At 41.5% G+C, this 22,003-nt stretch overlaps 1 protein-coding gene across 6 annotated transcripts in view; it reads right to left on the bottom strand.

Moving 5' to 3' along the window:
- Window positions 1–22,003, bottom strand: part of LOC115157998 (obscurin) — a 95,505-nt gene that overhangs the window by 26,094 nt on the left and 47,408 nt on the right. For 5 of the 6 annotated variants that reach the window (XM_029706424.1, XM_029706426.1, XM_029706427.1 and 2 more), the window contains 10 exons: window positions 21,601–21,864; window positions 20,116–20,382; window positions 18,993–19,256; window positions 16,060–16,326; window positions 15,632–15,895; window positions 9,930–10,196; window positions 9,502–9,765; window positions 6,080–9,340; window positions 4,890–4,965; window positions 4,701–4,798 (listed from right to left, as the gene is read on the bottom strand). In XM_029706424.1, the coding sequence (XP_029562284.1) occupies window positions 4,701–4,798; window positions 4,890–4,965; window positions 6,080–9,340; window positions 9,502–9,765; window positions 9,930–10,196; window positions 15,632–15,895; window positions 16,060–16,326; window positions 18,993–19,256; window positions 20,116–20,382; window positions 21,601–21,864 (5,292 nt within the window). The remainder of the gene's footprint in view (window positions 1–4,700; window positions 4,799–4,889; window positions 4,966–6,079; window positions 9,341–9,501; window positions 9,766–9,929; window positions 10,197–15,631; window positions 15,896–16,059; window positions 16,327–18,992; window positions 19,257–20,115; window positions 20,383–21,600; window positions 21,865–22,003) is intronic. The other variant, XM_029706428.1, reaches the window with a different exon arrangement.

Genomic DNA, 22,003 nt, shown 5'->3' with positions numbered 1-22,003 from the left:
AAATAATTTCAGTCTCCTGAGGGGGAATAGGCGTTATTGTGCCCTCATCACGACTGTCTTGGTGTGTTTGGACCATGATAGTTTGTGGTGATGTGGACACCAAGGAACTTGAAACTCTCGACCCGCTCCACTACAGCCCCGTCGATGCTAATGGGGGCCTGTTAGGCCCTCCTTTTCCTGTAGTCCACTATCAGCTCCTTTGTCTTGCTCACATTGAGAGAGAGGTTGTTGTCTTTGCACCACACTGCCAGGTCACTGACCTCCTCCCTATAGGCTGTATCATCGTTGTCAGTGATCAGGCCCAACACCGTTGTGTGAACAGCAAATTTAATGATGGTGTTGGAGTCGTGGGTAAACAGGGAGGGACAGGGAGGGACTAAGCACGCACCCCTGAGTGGCCCCCTGAGTGGCCCCCGTGTTGAGGATCAGCGTGGCAGATGTGTTGTGCCTACCCTTACCACATGGGGCGGCCCGTCAGGAAGTCCAGAATCCAGTTGCAGAGGGAGGTGTTTAGTCCCAGGGTCCTTAGGTTAGTGATGAGCTTTGTGGGCGCTGTTGAACCCTGAGCTGTAGTCAATGAACAGCATTCTCATATGGGTATTCTTTTTGACCAGGTGGGTCTAGGGTTTCTGGGATGATGGTGTTGATGATGGTGTTTCTGAATAAACGTTCTACTTGTTTTATTGCCTTGTTATTTTACCAGCATTATGGTGTATAATTTGTCAAATCAATACGAATCTGCATCTGTCATCTGCGTTTTGCGGAGCTGTTATAAGAAAATATGATGATCAAAAATGTGTAAAATGGTTTGGTCCATCTCCCATGAACCTGTTACATTGTCAATTTCACTATCTCTTGTCTTCAGCTCTATTAGAGAGGGTATTTGTTCTGCACTGCTAAAACATTCAACTATATTTCCATGTACAATTGTGAAATATATTCCTTGTAAATATTACAAAACATATATATTTAACTCTTATTTTACCAGGTAAGTTGATAAAACAAGGGTTAAATTAAAAAAAAAAAAAAATTGTTGATAGTATGACCATCTGTAGAGGGAGGTAACCTAGCGGTTAGTGTTGGGCCAGTAACTGAAAGGTTGCTGGTTCTAATCCCTGAGCTGACAAGGTGAAAAAAATCTGTTGATGTGCCCTTAAGCAAGGCACTTAACCATAATTGCTCCTCTAAGTCGCTGTGGATAACAGCATCTGCTAAATTACAAAAAAAAATAACGTGTGACGTTTTTTGTTATCTAATGTTTGTTTCTCAATGATTCTGGTGGTTTTTATGCTCAATCTCAACATTTTGCTAAAACTGCCTCAAAGCCTTCTTTCCATACATTCAAAGCCATTAAAAGCCTTGACGCTAGCAACCTTATCTGACTCCAGTCACTGTTAATGGACAGGGTCAGCATAGGCATAGCTGCTTTGCCTAGCTTGAAGTAGCTTCATTCAAGCCGTTTCCATATTTTGAGCATGTGCATTGCCTAAACATGTTGTGTGGATATTGCTGTGGTAAACTGTGCACAGGCAAACACCATGACGCCCTCTACCTCACTGCTAGAAGTCCGGCATGTGAACAGAGTGAGTACTGGATGGTCCACTTGTCTAACATTTTTACTACAATTTTGACATATCTTGGACATTTACTTTTGCTTTGTAGATGAAAGGAATGGGAATGACTTTGTCTTACCTGAAAAGGTAAGACATAGCTAATATCTTGCTAGATATAAAGTGATACAGTGTATTCGGGAAGTATTCAGACCCCTTCACTTTTTCCACATTTTGTTACATAACAGCCTTATTCTAAAATGGATTAAGTTATTTTTCCCCTCATCAATCTACACACAATACCCCATAAGGACAAAGCGAAAATAGGTTTTTAGAAAATGTTTCTAATTTATTTCAAATAAAAAAACAGAAATACCTTATTTATGTACGTATTCAGACCCTTTGCTATGAGACTCGAAATTGAGCTTGGGTGCATCCAGTTTCCATTGATCATCCTTGAGATGTTTCTACAACTGGATTGGTCAAGCTATGGTAAAATGAATTGCTTGGACATGATTTGGAAAGGCACACACCTATCTACAGTTGAAGTCGTAAGTTTACATACACTAAGTTGACTGTGCCTTTAAACAGCTTGGAAAATTCCAGAAAATGATGTCATGGCTTTAAAAGCTTCTGATAGGGTAATAGACATCATTTGAGTCAATTGGAGTTGTACCTGTGGATGTATTTCAAGGCCTACCTTCAAACTCAGTGCCTATTTGCTTGACATCATGGGAAAATCAAAAGAAATCAGCCAAGACCTCAGAAAAAACATTGTAGACCTACACAAGTCTGGTTCATCCTTGGGAGCAATTTCCAAATGCCTGAAGGTACCATGTTCATCTGTACAAACAATAGTACGCAAGTATAAACACCATGGGACCACGCAGCTGTCATACTGCTCAGGAAGGAGACGCGTTCTGTCTCCTAGAGGTGAATGTACTTTGGTGCAAAAAGTGCAAATCAATCCCAGAACAACAGCAAATGACCTTGTGAAGATGCAGAAGGAAACAGGTACAAAAGTATCTATATCCACAGTAAAATGAGTCCTATATCAACATAACCTGAAAGGTCGCTCAACAAGGAAGAAGCCACTGCTCCAATATCGCCATAAAAAAGCCAGACTACGGTTTGCAACTGCACATGGGGACAATGATCGTACTTTTTGGAGAAATGTCCTCTGGTCTCATGAAACAAAAATAGAACTGTTTGGCCATAATGACCATCGTTATGTTTGGAGGAAAAAGGGGAAGGGTTGCAAGCCAAAGAACACCATCCCAACCGTGAAGCACGGGGGTGGAAGCATCATGTTGTGGGGTGCTTTGCTGCAGGAGGGACTGGTGCACTTCACAAAATAGATTGTATCATGAGGGAGGAAAATTAGCAACATCTCAAGACATCAGTCAGGAAGTTAAAGCTTGGTCGCCAATGGGTCTTCCAAATGGACAATGACCCCAAGCATACTTACAAAGTTGTGGCAAAATGGCTTAAGGACAACAAAGTCAAGGTATTGGAGTGGCCAACACAAAGCCCTGACCTCAATCCTATAGAAAATTTGTGGGCAGAACTGAAAAAGTGTGTGCGAGCAAAGGGAGGCCTACAAACCTGACTCAGTTACACCAGCTCTGTCAGGAGGAATAGGTCAAAATTCACCCAACTTAGCTTGTGGAAGGCTACCTGAAATGTTTGACCCAAGTTAAACAATTTAAAGGCAATGCTACCAAATACTAATTGAGTGTATGTACACTTCTGACCCACTGGGTATGTGATGAAAGAAATAAAAGTTGAAATAAATCATCCTCTCTACTATTATTCTGACATTTCACATTCTTAAAATAAAGTGGTGACGCTAACTGACCTAGGACAGGGAATGTTTACTGCTTCTACAAAGTACTGAGTAACGGGTCTGAATATTTATGTAAATGTAATATTTCAGTTGTTTGTTTGTTTTTTAGCAAAAATGTCTCAACCAGTTTTTTTTCATTATGGGGTATTGTGTGTAGATTGATAAGGAAAAAACTATTTTTAATCCATTTTAGAATAAGGATGTAATGTAACAAAATGTGGAAAAAGTGAAGGTGTCTGAATACGTATGTCGCATTTGCTATTTAGTTGTACATATGTATGCGAGTGTTAAAACTACTATGGATTACTTGTTTTGATTGTTGTTTTCAAGCAGCTAGCTAGTTAGTGTAACAGGCTTGTTAGCTAGCTGACTGCGTCATGCATTGGTTTGTTTTATTATAATATAAATTGTTACTTCGCTATTCAGTTGTAACTAGCTATAAGTTTATGTATCCTTGACATTGTGTTATATTTCTGATGTCTGTGATCTGAAAGCCACACATTTGATTAGCTAACCAGCTAGCCAGCCAGCTACTTCACGTCACACTAGTGGCACGGAATAGCCATGATCATTGGAAGAATTGTAAATCCATTGTGAAAGGCTTTGGAGTTTGACTGGCGAATTATTCGGATGAAATGTATCCATATATTGGTATTTTAGTGCCACCTATCAGTTGTAACTGTGGATGCTACATCGGTCTATGGCTAAACTCAGTTGAGCAGTGTGTTGTTGTCAGATGATAGCAATGAAATATGCCCCTATCAGAGGCTATTGCTTGTGTTTTTTGGCTATACTGGTATTTACATTTGATGAAAATTGTTGGTCAATTTTGGTCAATCGCCTATGTAACTCTGGTTATTGGAGCCATCTGTTGTATGGTGCATTTGGGCTTCATCAATGTTTATTTGTGAGTACTGTAGGTCTGGCTTTGATAAAAGCCAGTGTTCATCCAGCCACCGACCTCACTGCACGTTGCTGGTATGCAAATTCTGGTGCCACATGCATTGCATGTGCACGTACACAAATACTTGTATAGGTCTGAGCATCACTGTGTCTTCTCCTATTGGAGAAGGTGCAGATGCAGTTAAGAGGCATTGAACTAATGCCTGTTATTTTCTATTTATATAACTCTGTCTCTACTCTACACAACACAATGCAGAGTGCAACCCATTATATGTGCATGGTATTACATTACAGCCATTAGCGTTAAAGTGAATGGATTCAGTACAACATGTGAAATACCATCACCACAAAAGGTAACATCTCAATATTTAGATCTAACAGCATAACAGAATATGGCTGACCTTTGACCTTCAAATGCCTCGGTGGTTGAGGCGTGACTTTCTGTTCTTTATCCTCCTTATTGGATAACTGGTCCTCTGACTTAATGGCTTCCTTTTCCCTGTGGGAATATATTTTCTTATTAACAAACGATAACGCCATAGAACGGGGGGATATAGTTCAATGTTAAATTATGATTTTGAACGTCTTACCTGGGGTGATCTTTGGGGATTATGTCAGCAGGCTCTATGAAATCTGGAGCTGTGTCGTAGTCAGAGGGACTAGACACTGGGGAAACAGAGAAAATAAATTATCATTGTCAGTTAAAGGGGCAATCTGCAATTCAACAACAACAAAGCGGCCAACACGCTACTGTTTTGGTGAACATCTGAGGGATGGGACTGGAGAAATGTAAGTACAATCAAATTCATTGACAGAGCTATGGATGCAAGGAATGCCCATCCAAGAGATCAAAATGATAGTTTAACCATGTTTTGAGGATATACAGCAGAGGTGTCATGCCCATAGATGGCACAGGTGCACATGCCCCCTCAGATTTGTTCTGTATTTTTTTTAAATATAAAATAATAATATTTTGTTGTTGTTTGTTTTTTCTCTGTAATACCACTAGCCACGTAGCAATTGTATGAAGTTGGTTTTAGCTAGCCCAGATAGGTTCCCAATCTCCCAACCTCATAAGTAGCTTGTCTAACCATCTTAGCTGGCATGCCTGCTGGCAAGATTGGTAGACTTTAGAAAAGCAAGCAATAAACTAAATGTACTGAATAAGACCCACATTTCTTTAAATATTTTACCCAGGTTTTAGCAGAGATACAGAGAAGCATATTTAGTGTCTTTAAAAAAAGAAACACCAGTCAAGAGGACACAGACAGTTCAAAAGATATGCAGAAAAACAACAATATCTTTTACATAGAATTAAGCAGAATGATTTTGGCTCTAGACTGCAGGAAAAAGCTGTTTCTAAATTCTCTAACTTACGGACCGGAGACAAAGCCCCTCTACGGACCACCCCCCAGTCATCCTCACGCACTTTGTGCCCTCTCAGACTTCTGGGGTGCATGATGCTGTGTGTTTCTTTTCAGTGTTTTCTTTACGATTGCATTGTTTACAAAATGGAGTCTAACAAGCTTATATTTTGGGATCTGATGGGCTACGACAGTTGAATGAAGCTCACGAGGCATTTACACATAACATTCTCAAGAATCAATGGGAATATATAATTAAGTTTTCCAAAAAGAGATGTACAGATGGCCCCTTTAGGCAAAGATGAATTTCAGTCTATCAACAAACAGCTACAACTACAACTCCTAGCAAATGCAGACACAATTACTGCATATGACTCAGGTCACATACTAAGGACTATCTATAATGTTTGACTTACTAGAGCTGGCGGCGATAAGGGAGGCCCTCCTCCTCTCCTGCAAGGTCATGCAGGGATCCTCCTCGGTCAGATTGTAGGCCTGCCACAGGGAGATCCCCTCACACTCCACAGAATCCACAGTCTCCTTCCCAAGGGTGGAGGTCTGGGCTGGCTGGAGAGGGCCAATGGAGGCGAGGACTGGGTGCACAGAAGGGGTGGAGGGCTGGGCTGGGGCTGCGGGCCTCTGGGTAGATGATGGAGGCTTTTGAGGTTCACCCACAGTAATGTTACCATTATATGAGGACACACCAAACGTGTTGACCACCTCACAGGTATAGACCCCAGTGTCTATGGCTGACATGTTGATGATCACCAGTGTGCAGACGCCATCCTCTGAGGTGTTCATGCGGTGGCGTTGGTCTCCTATGACCTCCTGGCTGTTCTTCAGCCAACGTACTGCGTTGAGCTTCCCTTCCACCTTACATTCCAGCTGGATGGTACCATTGGTCTCAGCATTCTGGTTCTTAAACACCTGCTTGAAGACGGGCCGCATGTCTTTGCGGGTCTTGTATCCCTTGAAAGCTGCCTGGATCTTGATGGCAGCTTCCAACATCTCATGTTCATCCTCGACACTGTCAAGTGCAATTTCGTCAACTTGCTGAGTCACCTGTAGCCCCTTGGGAACTCCAGCAACAGCGACTACAGGCTTGCTGGTCTTCTGGTTGACTGTTACCTGGGTGGGGGCCTCAGTAAAGGACTCATCCTCTGAGATATGGAGTTGGTTATCATCCTCCACCATCTTGGGTTTTTCAGTCTCCTGCACTGTAGACCTTGCTGGCTGTTTATCCCTCTGTTCTATCTCTGTCTCCTTCACCATAGACTTCACTGGATGTTTCTCTTGATGGCCTATTTCTATATCTATCTTCTTTTTAGATCTAACAGATCTAACCATCTGTTCTACCCCATCATTGGACACTATAGATGATCGTCTCACTGGTGGCACTGGCTGTTTCACCACTTGGTCTATACCAGCATCCAACACTGCAGACGCTCTTCTCGCTTGGGGAACTGGCTGTTTCCTCACCTCGTCTATCCCAGCATCTGACATTATAGATGCTTGTCTCACTGGTGGAACTGGCTGTTTCCTCACCTCGTCTACCCCAGTATCCGAAACTGAAACTACAGATCCTCGCCTCGCTGCTGGAACTGGACGTTTCCTCACCTCATCTACACCAACATCCGACACTACAGATGCTCGTCTCGCTGGTTGAACTGGCTGTTTCACGACTTCCTCTATCCCAGAATCCGACACTACATATGCTTGCCTCGCTTGTGGAACTGGCTGTTTCACGACCTCCTCTATCCCAGCATCCGACATGACAGATGCTCGTCTCGCTGGTGGGACTGGCTGTTTCACGACTTCCTCTATCCCAGCATCCGATACTACAGATGCTTGTCTCGCTGGTGGTACTGGCTGTTTCACCACTTGCTCTATCCCAGCATCCGACACTACAGATGCTCGTCTCACTGGTGGAACTGGTTGTTTCCTCACCTCTTCTACCCCAGCATCTGAAACTGAAACTACAGATGCTCGCCTCGTTGACGGAACTGGTTGTTTCCTCACCTCTTCTACCCCAACATCCGACACTATAGATGCTCGTCTCACTGGTGGAACTGGTTGTTTCACCACTTGGTCTATCCCAGCATCTGACAATACAGATGCTCGTCTCTCAGGTGGGACTGGCTGTTTCCTCACCTGTTCTACCCCAGCATCTGAAACTGAAACTACAGATGCTCGCCTTGCTGGTGGAACTGGCTGTTTCCTCACCTCTTCTACCCCAGCATCTGAAACTGAAACTACAGATGCTCGCCTCGTTGACGGAACTGGTTGTTTCCTCACCTCTTCTACCCCAGCATCTGAAACTGAAACTACAGATGCTCGCCTCACTGGCGGAACTGGCTGTTTCCTCACCTCATCTACCCCAACATCTGACACTATAGATGCTCGTCTCACTGGTGGAACTGGTTGTTTCACCACTTGGTCTATCCCAGTATCTGACAATACAGATGCTCGTCTCTCTGGTGGGACTGGCTGTTTCCTCACCTGTTCTACCCCAGCATCTGAAACTGAAACTACAGATGCTCGCCTCGCTGGTGGAACTGGCTGTTTCCTCCCCTCATCTACCCCAGCATCTGACATTATAGATGCTTGTCGCACTGGTGGAACTGGCTGCTTCCTCACCTTATCTACCTCAGCATCTGACATTAAAGATGCTTGTCTCACTGGTGGAACTGGCTGCTTCCTCACCTCGTTTACCCCAGCATCTGACATTATAGATGCTTGTCTCACTGGTGGAACTGGCTGCTTCCTCACCTCGTCTACCTCAGCATCTGACAGTAAAGATGCTTGTCTCACTGGTGGAACTGGCTGCTTCCTCACCTTGTTTACCCCAGCATCTGACATTATAGATGCTTGTCTCACTGGTGGAACTGGCTGCTTCCTCACCTCGTCTACCTCAGCATCTGACATTAAAGATGCTTGTCTCACTGGTGAAACTGGCAGTTTCCTCACCTCGTCTACCTCAGCATCTGACATTAAAGATGCTCGTCTCGCTGCTGGAACTGGCTGTTTCCTCACCTCGTATACCGCATCATCCGACACTATAGACGCTTGTCTCGCTGGGGGCACTGGCTGTTTCATCATGTGGTCTACTTCAATTTCCTTCACCATAGACTTCAATGGATTTTTTTCGTCTGTGTCCCTCACCATAGCCCTTACTGGTTGTTTCACTTGCTGTTTCTCCTGCTGGTCTACCTTATTCTCCTTACCCATAGACCTTAATAACTGTTTATTATGTAGGTCTACCACTGTCTCTGCCTCAGGCTCCAGGTCTTTCTCTGACCCCACAATGGATGCCCGGATCATGCCCCGATTCTTTGGCCCTGGTGGAGGCGTGGGAGAGGCAGCCTTCGTGGGAAGCATTGTCTTAGGAGGTTCTATCTTCGCTGGGGGAGGCTTTACTGCCACAGAGGCTGTGGTCTCCACACAACCTGCCTGGCAAGTGTAGCTGCCACTATCCTCGGACTTCAGCTCCAGGATGTGTAGCTGAAACACACAGTCGTCCTGCTTAATCTGGTACTTCCTGTTGGGCCTGAGAGGCAGCCGGCCCTTACTCCACTGGACTGGGACTCCAGGCTTAGACAGCTCACAGGAGAGGAATGCCGTGCCCCCTTCCTCAGCCTCCACAGCCTGCAGCTCTTCTTCAAAGTATGGAGGCAGCTCTGGAGAGACGGAAGACAATTAGGGAATTGAAAATCTATGTTACACTTGACCAATATTAGGGTGAGTAATGCAAAGAGAGAATTCAGAATATTGTAACCCCCTGAGATAAACCTGAGTTCCTGGTTATTTTACTTCTCTCTAGATGATGGGGAATCCTTACCTGTGACAGTCAGATTGGCGCTGCTCTGCATGTCTCCAGTATCACAGGAGTATATCCCAGAGTCATCTGGGTCCACATTGTGGATGAGAAGCAGGTTGAGCTTGCCCTCCTTACGGTTCTCATACTTGTCTCCGTTCAGTAAGGGCTTGTTGTTGCGTCTCCATGTGACAGGGGTAGTGAGGTCAGAGGTCGTACAGGATAAGGTGGCAGTCTCTCCTTCCATGATGACGGTGTCCCGAGGCTTCTTCTCAATGAGCACTTTAACTGGACACAGAGGAAAGTCAACTCTCAAAATGTGTACACATATTATATTAGTGTTTATACAATATACTTCTTGGAGTTTTGTTGCACTGAATATGACTGTGATGAGGTGTGATTCCTCTACATGCAGCAGGTGTGTGCTATTACACAACCAATTACTCACATACCTTTCACAGACACAGAGGCGGTGGTCTCCACACAACCTGCCTGGCACGAGTAGCTGCCACTGTCATCAGGCTTCAGCTCCAGGATGTGTAGCTGAAACACACAGCCGTCCTGCTTCATCTGGTACTTATTGTTGGGCCTGAGAGGCAGCCGGCCCTTCCTCCACTGGACTGGGACTCCAGGTTTAGACAGCTCACAGGACAGGAAGGCCATTTCCCCTTCCTCAGCCTCCACAGCATGCAGCTCCTCCTCAAAGTATGGAGGCACCTCTGGAGAGATAATACGGAATTCCAAATCTATGTTCCATTTGACCAATGTTAGGGTGAGTAATACAAAGACAGTAATACAATTCAGAATATTTTAATGTAATGTTGTAATTATGTGGATAAATTTGTCTGTGAATTCTGAAAAGCTATTCAAGGATTGTTCCATAAGGTTGTGTTTTTAGGGAGTGGTATTGGTTCTTGTAGAATACCTTTCATTTTATTCCCTATTATAGTATTCTTAACAATTACGTTGTTTAAGTTCTTCGCTTTAACCTTTGAAATTAGACACTTAAAACGATTCTGAGGATAAGCATACGCATCTTCAATATGTTCCTTCTTAGTGCATTTACCTATATGTCGCAAGCAAAAGTATTGGGTAGCGAGTTGATACAATTCCAAGTCTGAAAGGTTAAAACCACCCTCAGACTTATGTACAGTAGATGTAAAACTTTCCTTTTTATTCTATGAATGTCTTCTGTGTGGTAATTGGTATTACTGAAAATAGATACAAAAACTTTGGAAGCAATGCCATTCTAAAGAGGTTTATTCACTTGTAAGATTTATGGGAAGATTATTCCATTTAATTAGATCTTCTTTCATATTATTGAGTAATGGAATAAAATTATCTTTATATATTTGTTGTTTGTTGTGACTTATTAGGCATCCTAAGTATTCGATTTTTTGTGGACCACCTAAAGGATTGCTGTAGATTGTGTGTTATTCTTTTTCTTATCACCATTATTTCATTTTTTCCACATTAACTTTATATCCTTAGAATTTAGAGTATACTGAAAATATTTTTGCAAAGGGGGCATTGAGTTTTCAATATTGGTCAGGTATATCAGGAGATCATCTGCAAATAAGTTTAGTTTATGTTAATGTTTACAAATGTTACATTTGGGTCTTGTCTAATTATTTCTGCAAGCGGTTCAATTGCCAGTACAAACAGGAAGAGGGAGAGGGGACATCCCTGTCTTGTGCTCCTTGCTTTTGGACATTTATACAATATTTTCATAAAATGTATTATTTCAGCTGGAATGCTGAAAGCTTTCAACGTTTTTAATAGAAAAGGGTCATTCGAAACACAGCTGATTCAAATAACCTAAGCTTGATGATGAGTTGGTTATTTGAATAGTGCTAGGGAAAAAAAACTAAACATGCACAAAGGAGGGGCACCAGGACCGAGTTTGGGAAACCCTGTCCTAATGTACGCCTTAAAGGAATCGCAAATTATATTGGGGGTCTGCTTTTCCCTGTCCTCTCTGTCTACATTTGTAATGGTAAAGGTTTTAGTCTTTCGTTTACGTATTTAACACATTTCGGGTCTATAAGATGCGCGCTGTTCATTCTCCAAATTCTGTCGCTAAGTGCATTTTATATTGGTGTAATTAAGCATGATACCGGAGAATGATCCAGTATCACTATATCATGATTTTTCTTTTTCCAGTAAATTGATGAATGCATTTTTAGAGAAATAAAATGTAGTTAATTCTTGAATAGCTTTTCTGACTTGAGAAAAAAAGGAATTGTCTTTTGTAGGTGGGAATAGTCATCTGCAGGTGTCCTGTAAATTATTTGTAGAGATAACATTTTTCAGCCTCTTTGGAGGCACCCTTTTTTATTACTATGTCAGTCAATCTTATCGAATGTATGATTTAGGTCACATGCTATAATAATAGTTCCTGTCTGGATTTGATCTAATTATTAATTACATCTAAAAACACCATATTTGACACTGGTGGGATATACTATGAAATCAATGTGTATTTTCCACCATGTAAAGTACAATTAATTCAATATTAGAAAATTGCCTTTTTGGTCCATGTGCTGGGATATAAGGGGAAATGGTATATTCTTATTTACCAAAATGCCTACACCTCTGCTGTTACTACAGTAGGTGGCAGCATAGGCCTCTCCAACCCAGCTCCTCTTTAGATGTTCAATTTCCCCTTTTTTTAAATGTAACTCTTGCAAGAAAACCATATCTGCTGAAAATCTCTTTAAATGTTTGCGAGCCAGATGCTTTTTTCCCTGTGCATATTCCATGTGATAAATTGTATATTGTTGGTCTTTACTTGTATAGAATCAAAAGTTAGCCAAAACAGATAAGGTTATCATTGAAAACCCAAATAACACATTTTAGCATAAATGTCATATGAAGGCGGCGGGCATTCCATAGAAGAGGAGGATCATAGTATAAAAACATAGTTATTTTATACATTACATACAGTAGCAGTCAAAAGTTTGGACACACCTACTCATTCAAGGGATTTTCTTTATTTTTACTATTTTCTACATTGTAGAATAATAGCGAAGACATCAAAACTATGAAATAACACATATGGAATCATGTAGTAAGCAAAAAAGTGTTAAACAAATACACTACCTTTCAAAAGTTAGGCGTATATAGGCGTACAGAGACCCATTAACAGCAACCATCACTCCTGTGTTCCAATGGCACGTTGTGTTAGCTAATCCAAGTTTATCATTTTAAAAGGCTAATTGATCATTAGAAAACCCTTTTGCAATTATGTTAGCACAGCTGAAGATGCCAGAAGAATCAGCTTTGATCACCTGCGCCTGTCACGTCCTGACCAGTAAAGGGGTTATTTGTTATTGTAGTTTGATCAGGACGTGGCAGGGGGTGTTTGTTTTATGTGGTTCGGGGTTTGTTGGGTATTGTTCTGGTTTTGTATTTCTATGATTTTCTAGGTTGTGTATTTCTTTGTTGGCCTGGTATGGCTCTCAATCAGGAACAGCTGTACATCGTTGTTGCTGATTGGGAGTCATACTTAGGTAGCCCTTTTTTCACCTGTGGTTTGTGGGAAGTTGTTTTTGCATTGCTGTGTGTAGCCTGCAAGACTGTTTGCCGTTTGTTCGTTTTCTTGTTTTTGTTATGTGTCTCTAATAAAAGTAAATATGAGCACTCAACCTGCTGCGCCTTGGTCTACTACGTACGACAGCCGTTACAGTGCCCATAATTGATTTAGGCTTGTCTAAAAAAATATATATTTTGGGTCATCTACACACTGCAAAATGTACAGTAATTTAGATTAAGAATGCATTAAGATAATGATCTGTAATTATAATCGTGATAATAAACGTAGTACTACAATTATAGGATAATTATACTGTATTTTAATATACATGTACATTCTGCCAATGTTATTGTGTGTTATATTGAGGGTTTTAACTTTGAGTGTTAGGACCAATGTGAATCCCTGAGCATTGTCATTCTAAATTTGGGTTGGATAATTAATTGGGTTTTGATTACGATTTGGAAACTGAATGATTTTTAAAACTGACTGATTGATTTGAGTTTAGTATGTTAATAACCATATGAGTGAAGCAATTCATGTATTATGGATTGATTGTTTTGATTGTTGTTGTGTACTAAAGATGTTGACACTATTCTCAGCATGCCCTGGTGAATGGAGAGGGTGAACTCTGATCCTGAGTGAAAATGATCCTAATCTATTTGATCTATAGGAGTAGCCTTCTAAATAGAGGAATCGTGATGCCTGTCCTGGGTTATGTTCATTACGCACCAATGCAATAAACCGGGATTCACTACTTTGATTTGTCCAACAAAATATGCTAATTTTATTTTCTGGGATGGAAATAGATATTTCCACCATGCTGCCCTAGGGGAGTATGCTTAGCATCAACATGATGATTTGTTTCGTACTGATGAAAAATGTACTTCGATTTACACTGCAGATCATTTGTTAACGATATTTTAATGTTTACACCATTCCCAATGAAGGATCATTTTATGTTAAGGTTAAGGCTCAATGAACCAACGTGTAACGACGGTCGTCAGGAATAGACCAAGGCACAGCGTGTTGAGTGCTCATAATTAACTTTAATGAAAACACTTATACAAACAAAACAAAACGATGGACGACGAATACAGACTTGAAGGCAAACGACAGCAATTCAAGTGACAACCTCCCACAAATTACAAACACAAACACACCCTAATATATAGGACTCTCAATTAAAGGCAACTAGACAACACCTGCCTTCAATTGAGAGTCCACACCCCAATTAACTAAACATAGAAAACAGACTAACTAGAAAGAACATAGACTAACAGAGCAGTGACCAAAAAACCCCGGAATACATAAATCCACTACCCTCTACATAATACACACACCCCGAACCACATAAACCAAATACCCTCTACCACGTCCTGACCAGCCTACACTAACAAAATAACCCTCATACTGGTCAGAACGTGACACAACGTATGTATGGTCATTTACAATGGTAGTATACTAGTGCAAGGAAGTTTTTTTCCTGTGTGTTTGAGTCAAAAGTTGTATGATACCTTATTTGTTTTCTACATGTGAATGAATGTTTTTAAATCTTGACATTTTCTTTTAAGTTGAGAGAATTCTCAAAATGGGGGAGCGAAATTATAATATTATGTTATAATACTGTTATTGCATCAAATGGTTGGTTTATGCAACAGAATAGTGGGTTCTTAGAAGTATATTGTGTCTGTGTGAACTGAGCGGGCCTCTGGGGCTTAATGCTGACAGTGGATTAACGACGCTTTTGGTGATAAAGGCCTAAAGACCGCATTCCATAGCATGACTTGATGTTTGTGTGCCGGGACGTACCAGGGTGGAGATGGCTCAATTATGGATAATGATGAGGGGAAGCTTGTTTTGGGGGCCAGACCCTGGTTCCACACAATGAGAACAGTCCTTACAGCAGTGTCACGATTCCCACCGACGGTGGCGCCCCCTCCTGCTCGGGTGGCGCTCGGCGGTCGTCGTCACCGGCCTATTAGCTGCCACCGATTCCCTTTTTCTTTTCCCTTTTTTTATTTTAGACACCTGTGGTCAATTAGCCATTAGAGGGGCTATTTAGTTTAGCTGGCCCGCTCCTTGTTGTGCGGGATTAATTGTTGTATATCGACTGTCTTGTTCGTGTCGACTTGGCATTGTCGCACATTGTATTTATTCCCCTGTGTTTGGGAACTTTGTTTTTCCTTCAAAGTCTTATTAAAAACACCACTCCCCTGTGCTCGTTGCTTCCCGCGCCTCATTCCTACAAACGCGACTACCAACGCCGTTACAAGCAGAAACCGTGTGCTGTGAATTATTCATTTCTTTCATACGAATCCCAACCTTGTGACCCATTCCACACATCTGTTGTTTGGAGACTAAGGGGGTGTATCTTTGCTATACAAGATCTTTGTATACTTTGTCTCGGAGCTCTCGATGAATCATCTAATAAAGATTTAGTTTTAGTAAAACTCTGACTTGTGTGATAAGTTTATCTCCTCATCTCTTATAAATCTATGTTACATTTTACCAATGTTAGGGTGAGTAATACACAGAAATAATTCTGAATATTGTGACCCCCTGAGATAAACATAAGATCCTGGTTATGTTGCTTCTCTCTAGATGATGGGAAATCCTTACCTGTGACAGTCAGATTGGCGCTGCTCTGCATGTCTCCAGTGTCACAGGAGTATATCCCAGAGTCATCTGGGACCACATTGTGGATGAGAAGCAGGTTGAGTTTGCCCTCCTTACGGTTCTCATACTTGTCTCCGTTCAGTAAGGGCATGTTGTTGTGTCTCCATGTGACAGGGGTAGTGAGGTCAGAGGTCATACAGGATAAGGTCGCCGTCTCCCCTTCCATGATGACGGTGTCCCGGGGCTTCTTCTCAATGAGCACTTTAACTGGACACAGAGGAAAGTCAACTCTCAAAATGTGTACAGTACACATATATTAGTGTTTATACTTTATACTTCTTGGAGTTTTGTTGCACTGAATATGACCGTGATGAGGTGTGATTCCTCTACATGCAGCAGGTGTGTGCTATTACACAACCAATCACACATACCTTTCACAGACACAGAGGCGGTGGTCTCCACACAACCTGCCTGGCACGAGTAGCTGCCACTGTCCTCGGACTTCAGCTCCAGGATGTGTAGCTGAAACACACAGCCGTCCTGCTTCATCTGGTACTTCCTGTTGGGCCTGAGAGGCAGCCGGCCCTTCCTCCACTGGACTGGGACTCCAGGCTTAGACAGCACACAGGAGAGGAATGCCGTGCCTCCTTCCTCAGCCTCCACAGCCTGCAGCTCTTCTTCAAAGCATGGAGGCACCTCTGGGTAGATGGAAGACAATAAGGGAATTCCAAATCTATGTTCCATTTGACCAATGTTAGGGTGAGTAATGGATAGAGATTATTTAGATTATTGTATTGTAATATTGTAAGATGTGGATCAATTTATCAGTGAATTCCGAAAAGATATCCAAAGGATTGTTCAATAAGGTTGTGTATTTAGGGACAGATATTGGTTCTTGCAGAGTACGTACGTTTTTCCACCATATTGTTATAGTGTTCTTAAATATAAAGTTATTTATGTTCTTAGCTTTATCCTTTGAAAATAAACACGTAAAAAGTTTTGCAGGATGGGCATGCACATCTTCAATATGTACCCATTGTTCCTCTTTAGTGCATATGTTGCGAGTAAAAGCCTTGGGTGGTGAGTTGATACAATTCCAAGTCTGGAAGGTTAAAACCAGCCTCAGACTTATGAAGATGTAAAACTTTCCTTTTTATTCTATGAATTTTATGACGAGAATACTTTCTTAAAAGAACGTCTTCTGTGGGGTAATTGCTATTACCGAAAATAAATGCAAAAACCATGGGAGTCATGCCATTCTAAAGAAATTAAATCTACCTGTAAGGTTTATGGAAAGATTATTCAATTTAATTAGATCAGATTTCATATTGTTGAGTAATGGAATAAAGTTATCTTTATATATTTGTTGTCACTTATTGAACATCCTGAGTATGTAATATGTTTTGTTATCTACCTAAAGGATTGCTGTGTATCATGAGGTATTATTTTTTTTCACATTATTTAGTTTTTTTCCACAATAATTTTATATCCTGAGATTTTAGCGTATTCTGAAAATATTTTTAGCAAAGGGGGCATTGAGTTTTCAATATTGGCCAGGTGTATCAGGACATCACCTGTGTCATGACGTTGGCCTGTGGGTAAGGTTTATGACCCCCATACATACCTTTCTCCCTTTCCTCTCTTGACTCTACTGAAGGACTCTTGAAAAGCCTTTGTTAAACATGGAGAGTCGGGGAACATCAAAAGGTGGGGGGAAAGGAACCATATTTCGGTAATCCAACCAGTTGAAAATATGCGTTGGTACTTAATGAATATGATGTCAGTTCGGTTGTCATCTGAGACATTCTTATTAATGATAGGATGACATAAACTGTGTCCTGGAAAGTCTACACATTATAGTTATCAGATTCACATGGAATTGTTGTGCAATTTAAATGTTTCAATATTAAACTATTTGTGAAAAGATGAACTGTAATTTTAGCTTCCAAATGAGAGAATTGGGTTTTCATGAGTGAACTATGCCCAACTCAGTGGCCACGCCCATGTGAAGAGACATTGGTTATAAACTATGAAACACTCCCTTCCTATATAAAGCCCTTGATGAAAATATAACTTTCTGTTCCGGGTACATTAGGGCGACGGTCCGATGTCAGAAGGATTCAGATAATAAGCTGTTCCGAGGATGTGAGGACGATGGTTCCACGTTAAAAGGACTAACATGTCAACTACAGAACTAAGCCAACCTCAGCGTGAGCTTTGGTTGCGAATGGTATGAACTTTGAACTCTTATTCACTACAGAAGTGATACCTCCTAGCCGTTGAGTTGTCAGCGGCCGCTGTAAACGTGGGCTAGGAAAGGACGGACGACGGATCCAGTTTAACACACAACGACGATACTACAACGTATTCAATTTACCACCAGAGACATTCTTCCGAGGACAGAAAGATCTCTGTTATGCAACACGGCCAGCATCTACGACCAACCTACCGAAGCGCAGCTCAGAGTAAATATTTATTGCATTTTCCTTTTCCAAATGGCCAGTAATTTAGAATGCATAAGATACTGTATTTACGATAGCATAGCTTCTCCCTTTGTTGCTCAGTCTTCCCGCTCTTTCACTCAAACCCAACCCCCTTTCCTTTGTGTAACCAGCCGTCATGTCAGCTCTGTCCACCAGGGACGTTTCTGTATGACATAATTTGCATTCTGTGTATATGTAATTCTGTGATTAGTTAGGTATTTAGTAAATAAATAATTAAACCAAATTTTGTAGTGCTGATTCAGCTTGTTAGCCAGGGTTCGTGAAGATAACCAAGAATGTACAACTTTCAAATGAGATGGAAATAAGTTGACTATTAATATTGAGTGCAATTGATGTAAAATATGACTAGGTCTTTAAGAGTTTATTCGGAAGATAACAGCTCTCTAAACATTCTTTCATGGTGCCCCGACTTTCTAGTTAATTACATTAACATGATTAGCTTAATCAGGTAATATTAATTACAGAGAAAGGATTTTATAGAATAGCATGTCATATCACTTAACCCGACATAGCCAAAGACAAGACACGTGCAAATATGTTTATTTTATATTCATGTTTACTAATACTGTTAGTTACATTTGGGTCCTGTCTAATTCTTAGTATTATTAAATTCTTCCTTCTCTGTCTCCCAAACCAAATTCATCCCTCTCCACAACCCCCTCACAGTTCTCCCCTATTTACTCCACCCAAGCCAAGCTTGTCCCACCCTCCCATTGTTGCCCTCTCTTACAAATATATGTTCCATTTTACCAATGTTAGGGTGAGTAATACACAGAAATAATTCTGAATATTGTGACCCCCTGAGATAAACATAAGATCCTGGTTATGTTGCTTCTCTCTAGATGATGGGAAATCCTTACCTGTGACAGTCAGATTGGCGCTGCTCTGCATGTCTCCAGTGTCACAGGAGTATATCCCAGAGTCATCTGGGTCCACATTGTGGATGAGAAGCAGGTTGAGCTTGCCCTCCTTACGGTTCTCATACTTGTCTCCGTTCAGTAAGGGTTTGTTGTTGCGTCTCCATGTGACAGGGGTAGTGAGGTCAGAGGTCATACAGGATAAGGTCGCCGTCTCCCCTTCCATGATGACGGTGTCCCGGGGCTTCATCTCAATGAGCACTTTAACTGGACACAGAGGAAAGTCAACTCTCAAAGGGTGTACAGTACATATATATTTGTGTTTATAGTTTATACTTCTTGGAGTTTTGTTGCACTGAGTATGACCGTGATGAGCTGTTCTACAGCTGCACCATCAAGAGCATCCTGACTGGTTGAATCACTGCCTGGTACGGCAACTGCTCGGCCTCCGACCGCAAGGCACTGCAGAGGGTGGTGCGAAGGGCCCAGTACATCACTGGGGCCAAGCTTCCTGCCATCCAGGACCTCTATACCAGGCGGTGTCAGAAGAAGGCCCTAAAAATTGTCAAAGACTACAGCCACCCTAGTCATAGACTGTTCTCTCTGCTACCGCACGGCAAGCGGTACCGGAGCGCCAAGTCTAGGTCCAAGAGGCTTCTAAACAGCTTCTACCCCCAAGCCATAAGACTCCTGAACATCTAGTCAAATGGCTACCCAGACTATTTGCAGTGCCCCCCAACCCTTCTCATCCCCTCTTTACACCACTGCTGCTCTCTGTTGTCATCTATGTATAGTCACTTTAATAACTCTACCTACATGTACATACTATCTCAAATAACCAGTGCCCCCGCACATTGACTCTGTATCGGTACCCCCCTGTATATAGTCTCGCTATTGTTATTTCACTGCTGCTCTTTAATTACTTGTTACTTTTATGTCTTGTTCTTATCTGTATTTTTTTTAAACTGCATTGTTGGTTAGGGGCTCGTATTAAAGCGTTTCACTGTAAGGTCTACACCTGTTGTATTCGGCGCATGTGACTAATACAATTTGATTTGATTTGATGAGGTGTGAGTCCTCTACATGCAGCAGGTGTGTGCTATTACACAACCAATCACACACATACCTTTCACAGACACAGAGGCGGTGGTCTCCACACAACCTGCCTGGCACGAGTAGCTGCCACTGTCCTCGGACTTCAGCTCCAGGATGTGTAGCTGAAACACACAACCGTCCTGCTTCATCTGGTACTTCCTGTTGGGCCTGAGAGGCAGCCGGCCCTTACTCCACTGGACTGGGACTCCAGGCTTAGACAGCTCACAGGAGAGGAATGCCGTGCCTCCTTCTTCAGCCTCCACAGCCTGCAGCGCTTCTTCAAAGTATGGAGCCAGCTCTGGGTAGATGGAAGACAATAAGGGAATTGCAAATCTATGATCCATTTGACCAATGTTAGGGTGAGTAATAGAAAGAGTTTATTTAGATTATTGTATTGTAATATTGTAAGAAGTGGATCAATTTATCAGTGAATTCTGAAAAGCTATCCAAAGGATTGTTCATTAGGTTGTGTTTTTAGAGAGTGATATTGGTTCTTGCAAAATACGTTACATTTCCTTCAATATTTTTATAGTGTTCATAAGTATGAAGTTATTGATGATCTAGATTTATCCTTTTAAAATAGACACGTAAAATGATTTGTGGGATGAGCATGCACATCTTCTAAATGTACCCATTGTTCCTCTTTAGAGCATTTAACTATATGTAGCAAGTAAAAGTCTTGAGTAGTGAGTCAATACAATTCCAAGTCTGGAAGGTTAAAACCAGCCTCAGACTAAGGAAGATGTAAAACTTTCCTTTTTATTCTATGAATTTTATGACGAGAATACTTTCTTAAAAGAACGTCTTCGGTGGGGTAATTGGTATTACCGAAAATAAATGCAAAAACCATGGGAGTCATGCCATTCTAAAGAAATGAAATCTACCTGTAAGGTTTATGGGAAGATTATTCCATTTAATTAGATCAGATTTCTTATTGTTGAGTAATGCAATAAAGTTATCTTTATATATTTGTTGTCACTTATTGATCATCCTAAGTATTTCATATGTTTTGTTATCTACTTAAAGGATTGCTGTGTATCATGAGGTATTATTTTTTTCTCCATTATTATTTTTTTTTTTCACGATAATTTCATATCCTGAGATTTTAGTGATTTCTGAAAATATTTTTAGCAATGGGGGCATTGAGTTTTCAATATTTGTCAGGTTTATCAGGACATCACCTGCAGATATGTTAATTTATATTCATGTTTACTAATACCGATACCTGTTACATTTGGGTCCTGTCTAATTCTTAGTATTATTAAGTCCTTTCTTCTCTGTCTCCCAAACCAAATACATCCCTCTCCACAACCCCCTCCCAGTTCTCCCCTATTTACTCCACTCAAGCCAAGCTTGTCCCACCCTCCCATTGTTGCCCTCTCTTACAAATCTATGTTCCATTTTACCAATGTTAGGGTGAGTAATACACAGAAATAATTCTGAATATTGTGACCCCCTGAGATAAACATAACATCCTGGTTATGTTGCTTCTCTCTAGATGATGGGAAATCCTTACCTGTGACAGTCAGATTGGCGCTGCTCTGCATGTCTCCAGTGTCACAGGAGTATATCCCAGAGTCATCTGGGACCACATTGTGGATGAGAAGCAGGTTGAGTTTGCCCTCCTTACGGTTCTCATACTTGTCTCCGTTCAGTAAGGGCATGTTGTTGTGTCTCCATGTGACAGGGGTAGTGAGGTCAGAGGTCATACAGGATAAGGTCGCCGTCTCCCCTTCCATGATGACGGTGTCCCGGGGCTTCTTCTCAATGAGCACTTTAACTGGACACAGAGGAAAGTCAACTCTCAAAATGTGTACAGTACACATATATTAGTGTTTATACTTTATACTTCTTGGAGTTTTGTTGCACTGAATATGACCGTGATGAGGTGTGATTCCTCTACATGCAGCAGGTGTGTG

This window comes from Salmo trutta, chromosome 22 (assembly GCF_901001165.1).
Source record: "Salmo trutta chromosome 22, fSalTru1.1, whole genome shotgun sequence".
Lineage (NCBI taxonomy): Eukaryota > Metazoa > Chordata > Actinopteri > Salmoniformes > Salmonidae > Salmo > Salmo trutta.
This window is presented reverse-complemented; position numbering and strand designations above follow the sequence as displayed.